The sequence below is a fragment of the Leucoraja erinacea genome, chromosome 28, assembly GCF_028641065.1.
Source record: "Leucoraja erinacea ecotype New England chromosome 28, Leri_hhj_1, whole genome shotgun sequence".
NCBI lineage: Eukaryota > Metazoa > Chordata > Chondrichthyes > Rajiformes > Rajidae > Leucoraja > Leucoraja erinaceus.
In genome coordinates, this window is record NC_073404.1 from 7,476,296 (window position 1) to 7,499,337 (window position 23,042).

A 23,042-nucleotide genomic window follows, 5' to 3' on the forward strand; every position below is an offset into this window, starting at 1 on the left:
CCTCTGGTAAAAGCCTTGTACATTCTCCACTGGAGCAGTGAACAAGGCTCATCGGTTCGCCTTTCCTCACAACCTTGCCTCCCCAAACTCCCCCTCCCTCCTACTCTGTTTGTTCAGAGATAACCAGGACGACACAGTCCAGACCCAGAGGAACCTCAGTACAATAAGGTGAGGGCCTTACACCAATCCAGACAGAACAAAATTCCCAATCAGCATGTTTATTCAAATATTTATTAGAACGTAGAACAGGTTTTACAGCCCACAATGTCTGTGCTGAACACTGTGCCAATATAAGCTCATCGCCCATGTTTGCATGTGATCCACTTCACTCCATTCCACCCAACAAACAGCAAACAATGGCCTGTTTCCTTTATCATCGTTCACTTTTAGCAAATCTTTCATTAATTGTTATTTATCTCTCGACATCACCGTCTATATCTCTAGTTTCCCTTATCCCTGACCAGTCTGAAGAAGGGCCTCGACCTGAAGCGTCACCCGTTCCTTCTCTCCAGAGATGCTGCCTGGTCCCGCTGAGTTACTCCAGCATTTTGTGTCTATCCTCCATTCCATAAGCCTCCTAAATGCCACTATCGTACCCGTTACGGGCCAGTCCCACTTAGGCGATTTTTTTCAGTAACTGTCGGCGACTGTCGTAGTCGCAGCAGGTCGCTGAAAAACTGTCGACTGAACCCCCTTATGGCAATGTCGATGACAATGTCTACAACAACCTACAACAACCCACCACCTAGTCGACAGCAAGCTACCGACAACAGGCGACCCATTGGGTCGTCCACCTACGACCACCCCTACGATAACCTACGTCCACCCGCGACAAGCTACCAAAAGGTAAGATAATTCAGTCGCTGGTACCTGTCGCCGCTTGATGTAGGTTGACGTAGGTAGTCGCCAATGGAATTCACCGAAGTCCGCGCTGGCGACAACCTATGTCATCCTGGCGACAACCTCATCCTCAGGCGACAACCTACGACAAGCCCACGGTTGCCGACTGTCGCCGAAAAGTATTGAACATTTCAAAATCCAGCGGCGACCAGAAAAACGCTACGATTCTTTGTGCGACTGAGGAGACTACACAGGCGACACTCCAGCGATCGCCTACTGTGGCGGCAGCCTAGTAGCTTGTAGACGCCTAAAAAATCGCCTAAGGGGCTTTACAGGCGCCTAACATCCACTCTGTGAAAAACATGTCCCACACATCTTCTTTAAACTTGGCCCCTCTCACCTTAAAACGCCGCTCTCTAGTCTTTGACATTTCCACCCTAGACAAAAGAGGCTCTGAATGTCAACCCTTTCTGTGCCTCCAGTGTTTTTATTTTATTTCTTATTTTTAAACACAATTAACAAACATTTAGACAGGTACATGGATAGAACAGGTCTAGAGGGATATGGACCAAACACAGGACGGTGGGACTAGTGTAGATGGGAACATGTTGGGCGGTGGGACTAGTGTAGATGGGACGTTGGCCGGTGTGAGCAAGCTGGGCCAAAGGCCTGTTTCCATGCTGTAAGGCTCTATGACTATGACATTGCCATCTTGGGAAAGGGAATACGCACAAATAGAGTGATCCCACCTGGTCCTCTGTTGAAGATATTTTTCCTCAACGGCCATTTCAACAGCAACAATATTTTAGGGCAGCACGGTGGCACAGCGGTAGAGCTACTGCCTTACAGCGCCAGAGACCTGGGTTCGAAACTAGAGGTGCTTGTCTGTATGGAGTTTGTACATTCTCCTTGTGGCGTGTGTGGGTTTTCTCTGAGATCATAGCTTTCCTCTCACGCTCCAAAGACATACGTACAGGTTTGTAGGATAATTGGCTTGGAGTAATTGTATAATTGCAATGATCAAGGAAAGGTGGAGTCCACTGTTGGCTGTGGGCTTGGTGAATGACCAGCTGTACAGACAGTGAAACTCAACAGCAGGACAGTGAAACTTGTACAACGACTAGGGTGGGGGAGGTACAGCATCTCTGGATCACAGGATAGCACTTATCCCACTCGAGTGATCATGATAAATTGTGAAGGCATGGTGAGCTGATGGAACAAAACAGCACAGCCCATTGATCGAGGGAGAAATGGAGGATTGAAACCTCATTGCATTCCTGTAGCACCTTCCACAATGTCTTGCTCATGAAATATTCTCAAAGTGCAGTCACTCATGTAGGAGAGGCCAGGCACCAGACGCATCTTCTTCTGGGTTATCTTATCCAGATTGAAGAATGGTCTCATCCCGAAACATCACCTATCCTTGTTCTCCAGAGATGCCATCTTCGTTGTAAATCAGCATCTGCAGTTCGTTCCTACACTTTTCATGTTGCTATCTGGCCTGCTGAGTTACTCCAGCACTTTGTGTCCTTTGGTGTATTAACCAGCACCTGCAGTTCCTTGTCTCCTCCCACAGATGTGGCCTGACCTGCCTGAGGACTTCCGGTCTTCAATGTTTTATTGTTGCGGGCACGCCTTGTCTTGCGCGCCTGCTCTGTGTGGCTCTGTGTTACACCCTCATCCCTGTGCTCAAGCACATCAGGCCATGTGCACTGAGGATTACTGGGTTATATCCAGAGGACTCAATAAGGCCAGCGACAGATGCAAACATTGTGACTGATGAATAGATAGTTTGTTTGACCGTGATCCGTGTGCATGTCTGCACATCTACAAAACCGCTTCCAAAGGCTTAAGCTCTTCACCCTCCCCTGACACTTTAATACAGGACATACAAAGGCTGTGTCTGAAATCTGGTTCAATTTGCCGCACGCAGGCCCTTAGTGAGTGTGTGATAACTGCTGGAATCTCCCACAGTCCCACCTGGAATCAACCTCGCCCGTTTAGTTTAGATTAGTTTAGAAATTCAGCATGGAAACAGGCCTTCCGCCCCACCGAGTCCACGCCGACCAGCGATCACCAGGACACTAGTTCAATCCTGCACACACTAGGGATAATTTGCTAATTAACCTACAAACCTGCACGTCTTTGGGAGGAAACCAGCGCACCCGGAGAAAAACCACGCGGTCACAGAGAGAACGTGCAAACTCCGTACAGGCAGTACCTGAGGTCAGAATGGAACCCGGGTCTCTGGCGCTGTAAGACAGCAGTTCTACCGCCATGCCACTGTGCCGCCCCCAATCACTGCCAATCGACTCCCTTTCATATTCACACCCTCCTCATCTCCTTTCACCCTAACTCTAACGCTCACACAGAGGGTGGTGGTGTATGGAACGAGCTGCCGGAGGAGGTAGTTAAAGCTGGTATCACAGCAACTTATAAAATATGTTTACACAGGTACATGGACAGGAAAGGTTCTTCGAGAGGTATGTCTATATCTGCGGGGAGTTGATACTATAATGGGGAGAATGAAGAAAGTTGGATTAGATCAGTGTGTGATTAGTGGTTGCTGGTCAGCATGGAATCGGAGGGCCGAAGGGCATGCTTCCATGCAGTACCTTCTACACTGCTGTGGGTGACATGTCGACACACCGCTCTAACTGGGCACTCCCTTCCCACGCCACCGCCGCATCACAATTCCTTTGCAAGACCATCGTTCACTTTCACAGTAATGGGAAAGCCAATTGCACTGCTACTTGCAATTAAACCATTCCAGGTCCTCTGTCAGTGTAGCATAGCAACGGTGATACGCGCCTAAATATTTACATAATGAGAAGAACTTGCTTGTCCCACTTATTGGGATTCTCTCTGGTAACAGCGCTTCATGTTCGGATAAGATCAAAGCCTTCTTCTGGGAACAGCGTGGAACAATCTCGTCGCTTGTGTATTTGGGTTGTAAATTCTACAGCACAAAGGTAGTGAGGGACCTGGTTGCTAACAACATCAGATTGTGCTAATGAAATCTCTTCATCCCGTTTCATTTGGGGCCTTCCATCTGCGACCTCCTTGCAGACTGAAAATCGAAACTGGAGCAGAGAAAAAGGAGATAACAGGATCAATATCATTAAAAAATATAATTAATAAACCCGTTCCATTGCCTTGCGAAAGACTAAAAAATTAATCAAATGTAGTTTAGTTCAGAAGTACAGCGCGGAAACAGGCCTTCAGCCCACCGAGACCGCGCCCACCAGCGATCCCCGTAGATTAACACTAGCCAACACGCACTAGGAACAATTTACAGTTACACCAAGCTGACAATATTAGCCCACAAACCTGCACGTCTTTGGAGTGTGGTAGGAAACCGAAGATCTCGGAGAAAACCCACGCGTGTCACGGAAAGAACAGCACCCGTAGTCAGGATTGAACCCAGGTCTCTGGCGCTGTAAGGCAGCAACTCTACCGCTGCGCCACCGTGCCGCCCCCTGTTCCCCTGAGTTTTGTTTTATACCCAGGTTTTAACCTAGGAATTACTCTGTAGAGAGATCGCCTTTAATTTCCCCCGCAGTGCACTCCACCAAGAAGCGGGAACCTCGGGCCAGTCCTATCAGTACTTAGCAGTCTGTATAACACCAAACCCTGCCAGTGGACTCCTTCCTCTAAGCCAAGTGGAAACTGTTAACTGGCATCTCCGTTCCATTCAGTCCCCTTGCCAGGCTTGCTTTATCACTGGGTCGTGTGCAACCTGGGAAAATGTTGTACTACAGGACTTTGTGACACCTACTTCAGATTTGCTGAGGCAAAGTGCAGGGGCACTGTAGCAAACAAACGGAAGTGTCCTCGATGCAGTCGGCATTAATAAGGAGAGCTGCCAAGACTGGGGTGGAATGTCATTGTGCAGCTCTCATTAGCAGACAGACGGTCCCAGAGATGAGACACGGGATGGAAATGTAGGAGGACCTCAGCTCCCTGGAGCTCCATTTGAGCAAGACAGGTGGATATCGTTCAGCCAGACTGCAAAGAATATTTGTTTTATATGTGCAACGGCAAACCTAGCTCCAGAAATGGCCATTCCCCACAGCTGGGAAGCTGCTGACCTCAATATCCAGTCACCATTTTAGTTAGTTAAGGGCCTGCCCCACTTGGGCGTCATTTGCGCGTCACGCAGATGGGGCGCAAAGATTTTGTACATCCCAAAATCCTGGGATGTACCATCACTGCCCACGTCACCACACACCATGCGCGCATCACATGCGCGGCATGACTCGTGAATGACGTCACGTAAGTTATGCACAAATGACGTCCAAGTGGGACAGGCCCTTTAGTTAGTAGGTTAGTTGGTTTAGCTTATTGTCACATGTACCGAGGAACAGTGAGAAGCTTTTGTTAGAAGAAAACTGGGAATAACATGAATAACGTTAGTGCAAGATAAAGGCAGTAAAGTCCGATCAAAGATAGTCGAAGGGTCTCTAATGAGGTAGACAGTAGTTCAGGACTGCTCTCTAGTTTCTATGCCTTTTGCCCGATGGAAGAGGCGAGAAGAGGGAGCAACCAGGGTGCGACTCGTCCTTGAATATACTGGCGGCCTTGCTGAGGCAATGGAGTCAATGGAAGGGAGGTTGGTTCGTGCGACGGCCTGGGCTACGCCCACAATTCACTGCAACCTCTTGCGGTCTTGGATTGAGCTGTTCCTAAACCAAGCCGTGATGTGGCCCGATAAAATGCTATCTGCGGCGCATCTGTAGAAGTTGGTGAGAGTTGTAGGGGTCGTGCCTTCTGATGAGGTAGAGAAGTTGGTGTACATTTTAATGACCACAGCCATGGGCGGTGCCTGCCACCATTTACAAGGGAATAAAGATGCAAGGTCGCATTTCAGAGCGGCACCCAGTGCAGTTGGTAGAACTGCTGCCTCGCAGCACCGGAGACCCGGGTTCGATCCTGACCTCGGCTGCTGTCACTGTGGTGTTTGAACATTCCTCCCGTGACCACGTGTGTTACCTCTGTTCAGTTTAGTTTAGAGATATAGCGTGGAAACAGGCCCTTCGGCCCACCGAGTCCACTCCGACCAACGATCCCCGCACACCAACTCTATCCTTCACTGACTAAGGACAATTCACAATTACACCAAGCCAATTAACCTACAAACCTGTATGTCTTTGGAGTGTGGGAGGAAACCGGAGTTCCCAGAGAAAATCCACGTAGTCAGGATTGAGCCAGGGTCTCCGGCGTTGGTCCTAGACTCTCCCACTAGTGGAAACACCCTCTCCACATTCACTCTATCCAGGTCTTTCCCCCACCCCCCCCCATCCTTTCGATCAACCAATTCAATGGATCCTTAATTATGAGCCCGATAAATGGTTTCTCTCCTCGCTTTCTCTCTTGCCATGTTTACTGTGTAATTCATTCCTGAGAATGTGTGTGTATCGCTGTTAAGCCCAGCACTTATCACATAACGCCAGAGGGTGACGGATGGCTGTAGCCCATTAGATTGCTCTGTGGCCCTGGTTATTCTGAAGAGAAAATGGCCAGCATCTCTCATCTTTCCATATCACTAGACATCCTCCACGCTTGGCAAATTGTGCCAGGGTCTTGGGGTTCATCATGACTTTTTATTTATGTTTCCATTCACACACTCCAAATTTTCAAGCCAGGCAGTCTTGCTGGCAGACCTGAAGATGTAGTCATCTTGACTGCAAAGAGCACCTCAGAATTTCTATCCACAGCAAGCCGCACAGGCCCTGAGTTCCCTTGCCAAACATTTAATTCCTTTAATAAACTAAAACCTTTAAATAAGGTATCCTTAATACAATAATACTTTATGAGTCAAGTATGTTTTGCTACATGTGAGGAGTTTCATTTGCCAAGTCAGTCATACAATGAAAAGCAACGGAACACACAAAATACATTTTAACATAAACATCCACCACAGTGACTCCTCCACATTCCTCACTGTGATGGAAGGCGAAAAAAAGTTCAATCTCTTCCCTTCTTTGTTCTCCCGCGGTCGTGGGCCTCGAGACTTCCGTTGACGGGACGATCTTGGCTCCCGTAGACGGCAGTGTTTGGGCCCTCTGCGTCGGGGCGATCAGCTCCCACATCGGGGGGGGGGGGGGGGGGTGTCATCTCCCCCGCGCCGGGCGATTGGACCACAGGTCATTGGAACTCCTGATCCGGCCTCTCCCGAGACTGCGAGCTCTCGATGTAAAGTCCGCAGGTCTCGGTTGGAGCGAACCCAGGCAAGGGATCGGCTCCAATGTTAAGTCCACGCCCCGCGGTGGGGCTCAAACCGAGAAGGCCTCCAGCTCCACGATGTTAGGCCGCAGAGCGACCGGAGATACGATCCGGAAAATATTTGCATCTCCGGCAAAGTAAGAGACTGAAAAAAAAAGTTTCCCCCCCCCCCCCCCCCTCCCCCCCCCCCCCACATAAAACAAACCGGAGAACATTTACACAAACTTTTTAAACACACTAAAAATAATTTAAAAAGACGAAAAAACAGACAGACTGTTGGCGGGGCTGCCAATTGTGCGGCGCCCCCTGGTGGTATATTTTACCATCGCTTTAAAAAAGAACACGGATGAGAATTAAAGAACGCAAAGTCCTGGTGTAACTCAGCGAGGTGCAGTTTTAGTTTATCGTCGTGTGTACTGAGCTTTTGTTACGTGCTATTCGGCCAGCGGATCAACTATACAAGGTTACACTCGAGCTGTCCACAGTGTACAGACACAGGATTAAGTGTGTAACGATCAGAACAAGATAAAGTGCAGCAAAGTCCGGTTAAAGATAGCCTGAGGGTCTCCAATGAGGTTGAAGGTGGCTCTCGTTGTTGGCTGGATGGTTCAGTTGCCTGCTGACAGCTGGTTAGAAACTGTCCCTGAATCTTCAGGCATGTGTTTTCACACTTCTGTACCTTTTGCCCGATGGGAGAGGGGAGACGAGGGAGTGACCGGGGTGCGACTCGTCCTTGATTATGCTGTTGGCGTTGCCCAGGCAGCGGGAGTGTAAAAGGGGTCAATGGAAGGGTTTGGTTTGTGCGATGGTTTGAGCTGCGTCCACAATTCGCTGCAATTTCTTGCAGTGTTGGATGGTGCTGCTCCCAAACCAAGCTGTGATGCAAGCCAATAAAATGCTTCCTGCGGCGCATCTGTAGAAGTTGGTGAGTGTTGGGGGGCATGCTAAACTTCCTAAGCCTTCTAAGGAAGTAGAGGCTTTCTTGGCTATTGGCTTAACTAGTCTAGAACAAGCTGTTGGTTATACTTACCCCTAGGACCTTGAAGCTTTCATCCATCTCTACTTCGGCCCCTTCGATGTATACCAGGGTATGTGTACCACTTCCGTTCCTGAAGTCAATCACCATCTTGTTCAGAGTCAGGACCGTGCTTAAACCAGCAACTGCAGTTCCTCGTTTCTACGTGGATAAGAATTGCCCTTAAATCAAACACTTACTTGTCCTCCGTTAATTAACAAATACTAATCACACTCGAGACCACATCCCACTCCAAATGCGGCTAACTATAACGCAAAGTCCATACTTTTGCTTTGTCTAATTAGGTGCAGTTGGAAAAAAGCCACCGTTCCCTTTCACTCTGCAACAGAAAAGCCTTTGTGATTGTTATTGAACACTTTCCATGAACTTGTTGGCAGGAATGCTTGGGGATGGACGGGATTAGGCTGACGCTGAAGGGGGTCAGATGGAGATCGGTGGAAAGAGACTGGCTCGGAGCTACTGTGCCGCACTTTCTCTGTAATTATCGAGGCAGAGTGATATGAAAAATTTGTCTCAGTACATCTGCAAAGTAATATTGTTCACTGTGACATTGTCACTGTAGCAACAGAAGATTGACACTCGCTGACTGGTCTCCGACAAGTATTTTCTGTCAGAAACTAACTCCTGTTAAATCCCTGCTTTGTTAAGATGTTGCGGCATTATGAATAGGATCAGTGCACATTCTGAACAGATGTCGCCTGTGTGCTGGCTTGGATTTAGAGGTCTATAAATAAAGCTTGTTGCAATAAACTTGTCAGATTCTAACTCAAAGCATAAAGCGAGTTGACTCACAAGCTCCCATTACCTGAGCTGTTTGTCAAAAAACAAACCCAATTTAAATTTGTTTGATGGAATACTTTTCCTCGTTATCTCCTGGGCTGTGGTCCCTGGGAAACTGCGATTCCATCTCATAGACCATAGACTGCTGCCAATCTCAGCCGTCAGATTAGGTGTGCCGTGCCGGTGGAAAATCACAAGGGGGATAGATAGGATGAATGTACTTTTTCATAAAGCTATGTCCCTCTGGTTCTCGATTCCCCTACTCTGGGCAAAAGATACTGTGCATTTACACAATCTTTCCCCCTTGCACGAAATCCAAGGAGAGATAGCTGAATGGATATAAAATTGGCTTTATCGGAGGAAGAGCATTTTTCCCCCCAGAGTAAGGGAATCAGGAATTAGAGGGTAGAAGAAAGGAACTGAAGATGCTGGTTTACAAAAAGTGCTGGAGTAACTCTGGGTCGAGCAGCATCTGTGGAGAACATGGACAGGTGACGTTTCAAGTCTAAGCCATTCTTCCCGGAATTAAGAATTAGAGGGCACAGGTTTAAGGTGAGAGGGGAAAGATTTAATAAGAACTTTTTAGTTAGACAAAAATGCTGGAGAAACACTGCTGGTGAGGCAGCATCTGTGGAGCGAAGGAAATAGGCAACGTTTCGGGTTGAAACCCTTCAGTAGACATTTTGTCTACCTTCGATTTTCCAGCATCTGCAGTTCCTTCTTAAGCAACTTTTTAGTTGCTGCCAGTCACCGCCAGAGACCCGGGTGCTGTCTGTGTTGGGTTTGCACGTCCTCCCTGTAATCACATGGGTTTCCTCCTCCGGGTGCTCTGGTTTCCTCCCATATCCCATAGACGTGTGGGTTTGTAGGTTAATTGACCTCTGTAAATTGCCCCTAGTGTGTAGGGAATGAATGGGAATGTGGGAAAACATAGATCTAGCGTAGATTCTGTGGGCTGAAGAGCCCGTTTCCATAGTGTATCTCCAAACTAAACACTTTACATGAAGATCGACCAAGCAACTGGAGACTCTCAATCAGGAGACATGGGAGGGCAGTGGAGTGTTGAGCCCTGTATCAGAAGGGGAAAGGTCGATACAAGGAACTGCAGATGCTGGCTTACACAAAAAGACACAAAGTGCTGGAGTAACTCAGCGGGACAAACAGCATCTCGGGAGAACGTGGTAGAAGCATCCTGACTTATCCATGCGCTCCAGAGATGCTGCCTGGACCAGCTCTGCCTGCTCTAAACTAAACCACCGTTATTCCAGCACTTTATGTCCTTTTATATCAAAAGGGAAGAGCCCTATACTCCATTGAATTGCTGTGGCAAGCCCATTCAGGCCATTCAGCCCATCACCTGGCTTGGCTGTTTGCTCTAACATTTGTCTGACTATGTCTTTTGTTTCTTCCCCCTTTCCCCCCCCTCCCTCCCTCCTCCCCCCCCCCCCCCCCCCCTCACCCCCCTCCTTCCTCCCCCCAACAGGTAGAATGTAAGAAGGCGCAGCCGAAGGAAGTAATGTTCCCGCCAGGAACAAGAGGCCGGGCCCGGGGTTTGCCGTACACCATGGATGCATTCATGCTGGGCATGGGAATGCTGGGTAAGATCACAGCTACACTCCGTTACATAGAGTGATACAGTGTGGAAACAGGCCCTTCCCCCCCAACTTGCCCACACTGGCCAACATGTCCCATCTACACTAGTCCCACCTGCCTGCATTTAGCCCATATCCCTCTAAACCTGTCCTATCCATGTACCTGTCTAAATGTTTCTTAAACATTGCAATAGCACCTGCCTCAACTACCTCCTCTGGCAGCTAGTGCCTTACACCCACCACCCTTTGTGTGAAATAGTTACCCCTCAGGTTCCTGTTAAACCTTTCTCCCCTCACCGTAAACCTATGATCTTCTGGTTCACGATTCTCCTACTCTGGCCAAGAGACTCTGTGTCTACCCGATCTATTCCTCTCATGGTTTTGTACGCCTCTATAAGATCACCCCTCAACCTCCTGTCATCCAATAAATAATGTCCTGGACTGCTCAACCTCTCCCTGTCGCTCAGGCTCTCGAGTCCTGGTAACATCCTTGTAAATCTTCTCTGCTCCCTTTACATCCATGGCCAAGGGATTGGGTTGTTGACTCCTACAGGTTTCTGAAGGGAGAGGTTTTAAATGGTCAAATGACCCGACATAGGGCTTTAATAGCAGGATTATTTCAGTCAGTGCAAACTCTACCGATCAATCCAAGGAGCATTTCAAAATTAAATTAGTGCGTACAGTTTAGAGAGATCTCACAGCATGAAAACAGGCCCTTCAGCCCACCAGGCCCATGCCGGCCAGCGATCACCCATTCACAACAATTCTACCTCATCCCACTTTTCCTACACACACGGGGGAATTCACAGAGGCCAATTAATCTACAAGCCCGCACGTCTTTGGGATGTGGGAGGAGACCAGAGCCACCATCGCCAGAGGTCAGGATTAAACTCAGGACCCTGGAAATGTGAGGCAGCAGCACTACTTGCTGCACCATTTCCCCCCCTCCCAATTGCTTGTAAGATTCCAAATTGAGATAGATTTATTGTCAATAATCCGAGAGATGAGGGGTTAGGGAATTATAGTGAATGGTAGAAACAGAACTGCAGATGCTGTTTTATACCAAGGATAGACACAAAGTACTGGAGGCATCAGAGTCTGAAGAAGGACGGCCCAGTAGCGCAGCGGTCGAGTTGCTGCCTTACAGCGCCAGAGACCCGGGTTCGATCCTGACCAGGGGCGCTGTCTGTACGGAGTTTGTATGTTCTCTCCGTGACCTGCGTGGGTTTTCCCTGGTTTACTCCCACACTCCAGACGTACGGGTTTGTAGGTTAATTGGCTTGGTATAATTGTAAATTGTCCCTAGAATGTAGGAGAGTGTTTAGTATGTGGAGTGATCGCTCGTTGGTGCAGACCCGTTGGGCCGAAGGGCCTGTTTCCACACTGTATCTCTAAACTTAACTTGAAGGGTCCCGACCCGAAACATCACCAATCCTTTTTTCTGCACAGTTGCTGCCTGACCCGCTGAGTTACTCCAGCACTTTGTACCTGTCGATAGTCAATGGTAGACAGTTCCGACCCAGCTGGAGGCTAGAACAGATTGGATGGGGGGAATGGTTTCACTGTCCTCACCTGAAATGCTCAATTTATTGCTGAGGCCCCACAGGGAGAGGTCTACAGGTTCACATCATTAGCTTCACATTAGTTCCGTCAGGTTTGGCTGGATGCAGTGAGAAAGCAATTTACCTGAGGTACAATTTGCAAGGACTCAGTGATCACATTTGCAAATGTCTCTGGTCTGAGAGCTGGCATGGAGTGGTGAGGGATTCCAGCTACAAGCTCCCAGCTCCTGAACCTAGTAGCTGTGGGATTCTGAAATAACTTGGAATTGCATCGGGGGAAAATAGGAAAATAAACCCATCTGATATGATTCCAGGATGTCGAACCTCATCTTTTTTGGGGTGCAGCACAGTGGCGCAGCAGGTAGAGCTGCTGCCTCACAGAGTCAGAGGCCCGGGATCGATTCTCACCTCGGGTGCTGTCTGCGTGGAGTTTGCACATCCCCCAACCTCCCCAACCCGACGTGACCGCGTGGGTTTCCTCTCACATCCCAGAGGCGGTCAGTTTGTTTTAGTTTATTGTCACGTGTACCGAGGTACAGCGAAAAGCTTTTGTTGCGTGCTATCCAGTCAGCAGAAAGATCATACATGATTACAATCGAGACATTTACAGTGTATAGATACATGATAAGGGAATACCGTTTAGTGCAAGGTAAAGCCAGCAAAGTCTGATCAAAGATAGTCCGGCAAGTGTCACCAATGAGGTAGATTGTAGTTCAGCACTGCTCTCTGCTTGTGGTTTGTGGTAGTCGTGTGGGTTTGTTGATTAATTGGCCCTCTGTAAAATTGCCCCGAATGTGCAGGGAGTGGATGTGAAAATGGGATAACGTTGAACTAATGTGAACGGGTGATGAATGGTTTGCATGGACTCAGTGGGACGAAGGGCCTGTTTCCCTGCAGTGTCTCTAGAACTGAGATTAATGCCATTCACTAGCAGGAAGAGGGATGGGAAATAATGAAAGGGTGGATTTGGATTGAAGTGCAGTGAGTGGTGCAGTCTGCCTCGCCATTGTGCCACGCATTGTATTGCCACTCTGACTGGTGGTACACCTGTCGGCCTTCGCACACGTTCTTCTTCTTCTTCTTGGGAATGAAACATAAACTAAAGGAATAGTTAGATCTCAAGCCGGGTGTTGAGCAGCCAGGTTGTGGTCTCTGCGTCAATGTCTGCCAGGCCCTGAGCCCCATTTGGTGGGTGGTAGAGCGGGCACCCAGAGATGACATGGTTGGTTGTCTGTTGTTCTGCTTGGCATTCACAGGCTGGGCTCTGGCGGAGTCCCCATCTCCACATGCTGGCATTGAAACGCCCAACTGCAGTACCAAGTCTGTTCTCCCTCCCTCTCTCTCTCTCTCCCTCCCTCTCTCTCTCTCTCTCTCTCTCCTCTCTCTCTTTCTCTCTCCCTCCCTCTCTCTCTCTCTCTCTCTCTCTCTCTCTCTCTCTCTCTCTCTCTCTTTCTCTCTCCCTCCCTCTTTCTCTCTCCCTCTCTCTCTCTCTATCTCTCTCTCTCTCTCTCTCTCTCTCTCTCTCTCGCTCCCCCTTCTGTTTACCCCCCCCTTTTCCGTTTGCTCCCTTCCCTGCGATTTCTCTCGCTCTCCCTTTCACTCCACCTCTCTTGTGCATTTAATCATTCTCTGCACTATTTCCAGACCAGACCAGCCTAATCCCACCTTGCTTCGCTATCTTAATGTCACTCAGATATCGCTTTTAATCTTCAGACTTTGATGGAAGTGCACTAATGCCGTGCTAAAAATAATCTTCAATCCTTCTTCCCCCCCCCCCTCTGTATTGTTATGGCCATCCCTCACTCTTCCTCTCTGTCTCTTTCTTTTCCCATCCCCTGTTTTCCCTCTTTATTTATCTCTTCTGTTTTATTCTGTTGCTCTTTCACTGTCCTTCACTGCAGGAGGTAGATCTGAAAACAATTTTAAATTTTAATTTTTAATGAAAGAAAAATAACCATGTAGACGTGACTAACTGGATTTCTTGCACTCGTGCGTTTGGAACGCGTCAAATACCTCTCCTGCTGTTTTAGTGGGGTTAAAATAAATCTCCATCAAAGTAGTGGTGAAATGAGGTTTGATATAAGCCTGTTAAAACAAAAGCGTAATAAGTCTCCCAGTAGAAATATCTGCTACGCTGTTAATGGCTTTAGTTGTGAAGTGGCCCCCCTTTGAAAACTCAAACAGCTTTACCTCAGAGCACTAAAATCATTTTTCAAACACAGCATCAGCCTGACTACATCAGGCTGGTAACCAATTTCTTTTATTGACCCAAGTTGTCTAAATGACTTGTTAAATCACAGAAAACAAGACCTTGGCAAAGGGATTTGGGCAATGAAATATAAAGCCGAGTAAAACTGAATTGTCGAAATAATGACTTGGATCATTCTTTTTGGTTAACAATCAGTCTCTGGCCTGCTCACTCACACACATACTAAACGGTTTACCCACACACACACACAACACCCTCACACCTCACGCCTGCACACATACAACACCTCACACCTGCACACGAGCACCTTGCAGACGCACGCACACAAACACATCATACACACACCGCACACATGTGCGCACAAACACCTCACACACTCCTCACACACAACACCTCACACCTGCACACACAGACACCCTCACGCACACACACACAAACACGTCACACGTCACACACACACATCACACACGCACACAGAAAAACACCCTCACACACACACACACCTGACACACATACACAAACACTCATTCACACACACGCACTCACATCCACTCATGCACACATACACACACACGCGCACACACAAACACCTGACACACGGACACAAACTTTCACACACACACACACATGCACACCCACTCATGCACACGCACACAAATATTGTTCAGAAATGGTGCAATTTACTGTAATTCCAATCCAGAATGGGAGTTTGGCTTTTTTTTTTTAATTATGTGTGTCACAGGCAAGGGAAACATTTATTACCCGACCCATTGTATGTATCTGTACACTGTAAATGGCTCGATTGTGATTATGTATTGTCTTTCCGCTGACTGGTTAGCACGCAACAAAAGCTTTTCACTGTACCTCGCTACAAGTGACATCTTAAACGCAAGGTACTTAAACTCAACTCAAACACAACATGAGAAAATGGTGGCAAGCCTTGTCTTTAAATGACTCCAGTCTTTTTGCTGAAGCTCTTCCCATTGCGCAGTGGGGTATGATTCTGGAATTTCACTGAAGGAGGAGGTACAATGATATAGTTCCGTGTGAGGGGGTGGTGCGTGAATGTGTAGGGGAACATGTGTACCTGTTCGCTTATTTACCCTCTGAGTGTGCGGGGGCTCAGTCAAACCAACAGGGAGACATTGAGCTTGACAAAGGCCAAGGATTTGGATGTAGAGGTGATTATCAGGGCACAGAGGGATATTAGGAGGCAGATCATTAAACCCAGACTGTTGGCTACCAAGTCTTGGGTCGATGGTGCCAACTATTTGCTTTGTCAGCACAAACAGATTAGCATTTCCATAGTCTTAATATTTATAGTCTTGTGTCTCAATATGGAACAGAAGAGATGGAGTCATACAGAGTGGAAACGGAACCTTCGGCTTGCCCACACTGCTTGCCTACACTGACCAACATGCCCCATCTACAAGTCCCACCTGTCTGCATTTGGCCCATATCCCTCTTACCCTGTCCTATCCATGTACCTGTCTAATTGTTCCTTAATTGTTGCCATAGTCCCTGCCTCAACTGCTTCCTCCAGCAGCTCATTCCATACACCCACCACCCTTTGCGTGAAAACGTTACTCCTCAGGTTCCAATTAAATCTTTCCCCCTTCACCTTAAGCCTAAGTCCTCTGGTTCTCGATTCCACAACTCTGGGCAAGGGGCTCTGGACAAGAGATGTGTTGAAGCTGTGAAGCACTCTTCCCTGTTGAAGGAATAGATACATTTCAAGGCGTCATATGGCTAATCTGATCAGTTATAGTACTGTTTAATGCTTCATTAGTACTCTATTGTCACATGAACCTAGATATAGTGAAATTCTTTATTTGCAGACTTTAGTAACAATCTTACTCTACATTAGGTACAACCATACTTCAGTACAAGAGCGTAATAGTTTACCACTTTGTATCAATGTAGCCACATTGACCCTGGGTGGGTGGGTGACAACATAGTGGCCATTTTACAAGACTGGTACTCCAAGACCAACTAATGGAGACAACCTCAAATCCCACCATCCTTAACCCCATTCACCACCATTGCCCACGTTCCCTTACGATGTAGAAGGAGGCCATTTGGCCCAAGGAGTTAGGTCTCCCATCAGTGGTTGCCCCCATAATTAAGCATAAGGTCGACTGGAAATGATAGTTATATGTGGTTCATACACTCCCATCAGGTCCCCCTGATGTACCGCATCATCCTCCAGCAGTCTAGAGAAAACAATCCAAGATTGTCCAACATCCCTAAGTAAGGAAATGCATAGCAGCTGGAGTACTCCAGATGCAGCCTCACCAGCGTTGTGTACAACTAAATTGCACCCTTCACACTTTTAGTTTTAGAGATACAGCAGAGAAACAGGCCTTTCAGCACACCAAGTCTGCGCTGACCAGGGGTCTCTGCACAATAACCCTGTCCTACACACACTAGGGGTGTTACAATTTTACAGAAGCCAATGTATCTACAAACCCGTACGTGTTTGAAGTGTGGGGGGAAACCCAGGTGGTCACAGGGGGAACATACCAACTCAGTACAAACAGCACCCGTGGTCATAATTGCACCCGTGTCTGTGTCGTTGTCAGGCAGCAACTCTACTGTTGTGCCACTCTGGTGCTGGAAACTAGATCTTGTTGTCCCTGAATTATGTCCAATTTAGTGGCGATATAACGATTTTCAAGACAGGAAGGAGCAAGTGTCAGGGAGAGCATATTTCTGGAGACTGAGGGTGGATACTGGATCAAGATCTTTCAGGAGTGAAGTTGAGAAACACTTCTCCACACAGACTTTCATTGACATTTGGAACCCCCTTCTGTAAACTGGAAACAATGCCAGACTAACTGTTTTAAACCAGAGATTGGTGGTGTTTCAGTTAACCACATGTCTTATAGGTTTGGCTTGAGGGATGTGGTGTACATAGAACACCACACAAGAACAGGCCCTTCGGCTCACATCGTCTGTGCCAAACATAATGCCAAGAATTAACTCTTCTCTGCCTGAACATGGTCCACGTGCCTCCGCTCCCTGCATATCCATGTGCCCGCCCAAAAGCCTCTTGAATGCTTGATCATATCTGCCTCCACCACCACCCCCAGCAGTGCGTTCCAAGCACTGATCACCCTTGGTCACATTCAGCATTAGAGCTGGCCTGATGGCTCTTCTTCAGTTTGTAACCCTGTGATTATTAGGTGGCACTCCAAAGACGTACAGGTTTGTAGGTGAATTGGTTTTGGTAAGTTGTAAATTTGTCCCTAGTGTGTAGGATGGTCTTAGTGTGCGAGAGTGATCATTGGTCAGTATGGACTCGGTGGGCCAAAGGGCCTTTTTCCACTGTAATTCTCAAAAGTCTAAGTCTATAAAGAAGAGGGTTCCAAATTTCAATCAATTTCTGTGTGGAGATGCGGTTCCCAACTTCACTCCTGAAAAGTCTTGACCCAGTATCTACCCTCAATCTCCAGAAATACATTCTTCCTGACAGTGATCAGTGTTTGTTCTGCCCCAAAAATAAATTTGCAAGCGCTGTTCTATAATGCGGTTAGTTGTGAAAATTTGCTGAATTAAGCTTGAACGAGATAGCATGTCGATGAGTCAACGTTCAGCGTGTCCCAGTGATCCACCGGGGAGTCACTGTCAGCGAGCTGTTGAGCAGGTGCGTGGCCCACAAAGTTGCTGATGAAGATAATGGGTGGAGATGCATGAGTCCATAGCTCATGGGCGCAGTGCGCTGTGGCCCATTTACACAATGTGCCAGTACAGCTCTTTGACGTTTCTCGATGCTTACAAAGCAGAATTGTTATCTCCACTTGGGTCACTGACTTACCGAATCGGCCAGTCCCCAATCTGTCCCCCTTCAAGAAAACACAGACAGTTGTCCGGAATGGGCCTAGGATTTACGAGGATGTTGCTTAGACTCGAGGTCCTGAGCTATAGGGAGAGGTTGGGCAGGCTAGAACTTTATTCCTTGGAGCGCAGAAAGCTGAGGGGTGATCTTATAGAGATGTATGAAATCATGAAGGGAATAGTTAGGATGAATGCACAGGGCATTTTACCTAGGTGTGGGGAAGATTTAATAGTGAGCCGAGGGACAACTTTTTCACTCAGAGGGTGGTGAGTATATTGAATGAACTGCCAGAGGACGTAGGTAGTATAACAGTATTTAAAAACCTTTTGGACAGGTACATGATAGGAAAGGTTTAGTAGATTATGGACCAAGCATGAGCAAATGGGACTAGCTTAGGTGTGGCATCTTAGGCGGCATAGACGAGTTGGGCCAAAGGGCCTGTTTCTGTGCTGTATGCCTCTATAACTTATTGATAATAAGTTCATGTGATAGGAGCAGAATTAGGCCATTCGGCCCATCAAGTCTACTCCGCCATTCAATCATGGCTGATCTATCTCTCCCTCCCAACCCCATTCTCCTGCCTTCTCCCCATGAACCCAAACACCCGTACTGATCATGAATCTATCTATCTCTCCCTTAAAAATATCAATTGACGGCCTCCACAGCCTTCTGTGGCAATGAATTCCACAGATTCACCACCCTCTGACCAGCCTGTGCTGCCTTATTAGATGTGCTCCGTGGGATGTTAGTATGGACAACTGGAGCATGTTATTGTGGTTTAAAACACATCACCTTCCTCTTGCACAAATGAAGGAGCCACGGTGAGGACTGGCCCCAGCAAGGCCACGGGTGTCATGACAATCAGGCCTGTCGAGTGGCATCAAGCATCAAGGGAAATTAAAAGTGGAAAGAGAAAAGAGGTTTGAGATAAATGTAACAAGCTTCTTTTTTTAAAAGAAGCCATGAAAAATTAATAACCCATTAAATGAGCGTTGAATTATTAATCGACATTATCAAACGCCTGCTTAAACAACACTGTCAACATCTGGGTCCTTTCTTTTCTTTCAGTCCCATTAGGAATTGCTCCATCAAATCACATTTAACCTTTCCAGCTCTGAATCACCAAGTATCCGACAGAGCAGTTTCCGTCCTGCTCTGAGCACACCCATTGGGGTCGGCAGATGATGAACAGTGGTTGGCGCAAGGGATAGAGTCATCCAGCTGGAAAACAGGCCCTTCGGCCCAACGGGTCCATGCCGACCCATGCCACCCATCTAAGCTTGTCCCATTCACCATGCATCCGTACACCTTCCCATCCATGTACCTGTCCAACGGTCTTTGCAATGTTGTTCTCGTACCTGCCTCAACTACCTCGTCTGGCAGCTCGTTCCATACACCCACTGCCCACTGCTATCAAAAAGTTTTCCCTGGGATTCGTATCAAATCTTTCCCCTCTTAAACCTATGTCTGGTTGTTGATTTCCCCACCTTGGGTAAAAGACTGTGACAATTTCCCTCAGGGTTTTATATACTTCTATAAGATCACCCCTCGTTCTCTTGTGCTGCAAGGAGTTTAGTCCTAGCCTGCCCAGCCTCAGGCCCTCGAGTCTTGGTCACTTTAGAGATACAGCATGGAAACAGGCCCTTCGGCCCACAACGTCCGCGATCACCCCGTACACTGGCACCATGCTACACAAGAGGGATGATTTACCGAAGCCAATTAACCAACAAACCTGTACGTCTTTGGAGTGTGGGAGGAAACCGGAGCACCCGGAGAAAACCTACGAGCTCACAGGGAGAATGTATAAACTCCGTAGAGACAGCACTAGTGGTAAGGATCGAACCCAGGTCGCTAGTGCTGTAAGGCAGCAACTCTATCGCTGAGCCACTGTACCATCCCAGACATCCTCGTAAATCGCCTCTGCACTATTTCTAGCTTAATGGCATCCTTCCAATAGCAGGTTGATTAAAACTGAAGACCACACTCCAGGTGTACAACAAGTCTTGTACAACTGTAACATTACATCCCGACGTTTGTATTCAGTTCGCTGACTAATGAAAGGCAGTGGGCCAAAAGCCTCCCCCGCCCTATCTGTGACACCATTTTCAAGGACCTCTGTAACTGTACCGCTGCTCCCACCCTTCTTCCCACCCTGCTCTTCTCAGTGCTCATTCATTCATCATCCTTGAAAACAGTAGCGACGCAGATTCCAATGGGAACGGTGATGGACGCACCACACATCTCTGCCCTCCAGTTCCCGCGGACATACGCAGCTGGATGTATAGGATTTTGGTGTGTGCGTGCTTTATCATCATTCCTTACAATGCTACATACAACGGTGATCGCAACTTCCACTGAAGTGTGGATGGCCGTCGGCTCGCTAGAGGCTCCTCCACCCTTTGACAGGTCTTGTTTTTGATCCTGCTGGGGGTCCACAACCCCCTCCTCACCTGGAAACAACAGGTGGTTGAGACGGTTTAGTCAACGACTATCCGACCATGGAGCAGGTAGCACGGGATGACACGAGCTCGGCTCATTCCCATCCAGTTGTCTCTCAGCCTCGCACCACCAGCCAAAGGGAGGTGGGCAAGGAGAGGTGGCGGGGGATGGGGGGGTGTAAGTGGGAGTGTGCACCTGGGAAGGCGAGCTGCATGTACCTGTCCAATTCTACAACTGACACTACCTTTTTCTTTTTGTTTTAATGACTATTTTTAAAGGTTACCCAAACTTTGTTGCAACATATGGCCGTGGCTACCCAGGATTCACACCGGGCTACAGCTACCAGTTCCCAGGTATGTCGATCCTCGATTCTCCCTCAAACGCTCGCCACCCTTCGACTGCTCCTCCTCCTCCCTCCCGCCATCCCATATAAATGTGCGTATTTCCCCGGGATCCTCGGGCGTTCATGCTGATCCTGGTCACTTGTAAATCGCGGTCTGTTAAGCTTGGAAGTTCTTCCGTCATTTCCCAGGTGAGGTTCTCCGCTTTGGAAGAAGCAGGGTCGACGTGCCTCGATACGTCACATTTGTGCCAGTATCTCACATGACATTTACTCCTGTTAAATATTCTCTTTTTGATCGTCCGATGCCGATCAACACTCTGGGGCAAGTGAGTGGTGGGGAGAGGTTACAGGGAGAGGTTGACCAGGCTGGGACTGTATTCCTTGGAGCGCAGGAGGATGAGGGGTGATCTTACAGCAAAATGCAGCGCCAGAGACCCGGGTTCGATCCCGACTACGGGTGCTGTCTGTATGGAGTTTGTACGTTCTCCCCGTGATCTGCGTGGGTTTTCTCCGAGATCTTTGGTTTCCTCCCACACTCCAAAGATGTACAGGTTTGTAGGTTAATTGGCTTGATAAAAAAAAGTAACATTGTCCAAGTTGGCGATATGCAAAGTACTGCCCTGCCGACGACAAAATTCAGAAGGTTCAGAAGGTTCAAGTAAATGCACAATCTTTTGCTCGGAGTAGGGGAATCGAGAACCTGACGACTTAGGTTCAAGGTGAGGGGGGAACGATTTAATAGGAACCTAAGGGGTAACATTTGTTTTTTTGCCCAAAGGGTAGTGGGTGTATGGAACAAGCTGCCGGAGGAGGTAGTTGAGGCAGGTACTATTGCAACGTTTAAGAAACATTTAGACGGGTACATTCATATTAGAGGTGTATGGGCCAAATGCGGGTAGGTGGGATTGGCATAAATGGGGCATTTTAGTCGGCATGGGCAGGTTGGGGGCCTGTTGCTGTGTTGTATGACTCTAATAGCAACCCCAGTCATCCACAGCATGGACTCAATCATCTGCTGTGTGCCAGGCAATGTGTGGTTTAGTTGGCAAGGCTGGTACACATTGTCTTATCACTGATTATCAAGAACTGATGGACCATCTAGAGCTGGGTTGTAGGTGGGACAAAAATCAAGGACCAGGTAAAGATGCCAATATTCCCTTTTGCGGAGATATTAGAAGAACATGAATTTGTGGAATTCATTGCCGCAGAAGGCTGTGGAGGCCAAGTCAATGGATATGTGAAAGATTGATAGGTGCTTGATTAGTACAGGTGTCAGGGAGAGGGAAAGATAGACCAGCCATGATTGAATGGCAGAGTAGAAGTGATGGGCTGAATGGCCTAATTCTGCTGTGAAGAGCATTATGTAAACCCTGATGCATAATCCTGGGAATAGTTCTCATCCTGCCTTGATTTAGGGCAGGGTCATCGGGAGAAACATATCCCTTGGAATCTCAGTAGATGAGTTCATCCTCCATTCTCCTCCTTTGTATGAAAGTCCTACAGAGTAAAGTGTCTCTCATCTACTAACGCTGTGTCTAACTCCCACTGGAAAATTCAGACAGTCACCTTCTAAATGGACCATGTGCACTTGGATGGTGACCGTCCTAATATTTCCCCAATATCTATTCCATTGATATACACCATCAAAATAGTCAGTCCACAACCAGAGTAAACTTCTTAAGTAGTTCATCAACAATATGCACATATTCCGATAAGCTATGAGGGCCGTAGATTTGCTGCCTTCCAGCGTGAGAGACCCGGGTTCGATGCCAACTACAGGAGCTGTCTGTACAGTGTTTGTACAAACTTCCTGTGACCACGTGGGTTTCCCCAGGTGCTTCGGTTTCCTCCCACACTCCAAAGACGTACAGGTTTGTAGGTTAATTAGCTTCAGTAAAATTGTAAATTGTCCCTAGTGTCTAAGGTAGTGTTAATGTACGGAGTGATCGCTGATCAGCGCAGACTCGGTGGGCCGAAGGATCTGTATCTGCTCAGTATAAAGTTTAAATACTAACTGTATTTTTCTCGACTCGCGTTTTGTATCCGTGCAGACGCCGCGACTTTGCGTGAATGAAAATCACAATTACAGACCCTTTTTTTTGGAAACCTGAGCCTTGTCTGTAACACTAGGGTTTTTAGTTTAGTTTAGAGATACAGCGCGGGAACAGGCCGTTCGGC

The 23,042-nt window shown here is 47.8% G+C and overlaps 1 protein-coding gene across 13 annotated transcripts in view; it reads left to right on the plus strand.

Moving 5' to 3' along the window:
• The window catches only part of msi2b (musashi RNA-binding protein 2b), a 431,971-nt gene that overhangs the window by 317,030 nt on the left and 91,899 nt on the right, over positions 1–23,042 (plus strand). For all 13 annotated transcript variants that reach the window (XM_055657603.1, XM_055657605.1, XM_055657606.1 and 10 more), the window contains exons 9-10: positions 10,365–10,479; positions 20,800–20,874. In XM_055657603.1, coding sequence (XP_055513578.1) covers positions 10,365–10,479; positions 20,800–20,874 — 190 coding nt within the window. The remainder of the gene's footprint in view (positions 1–10,364; positions 10,480–20,799; positions 20,875–23,042) is intronic.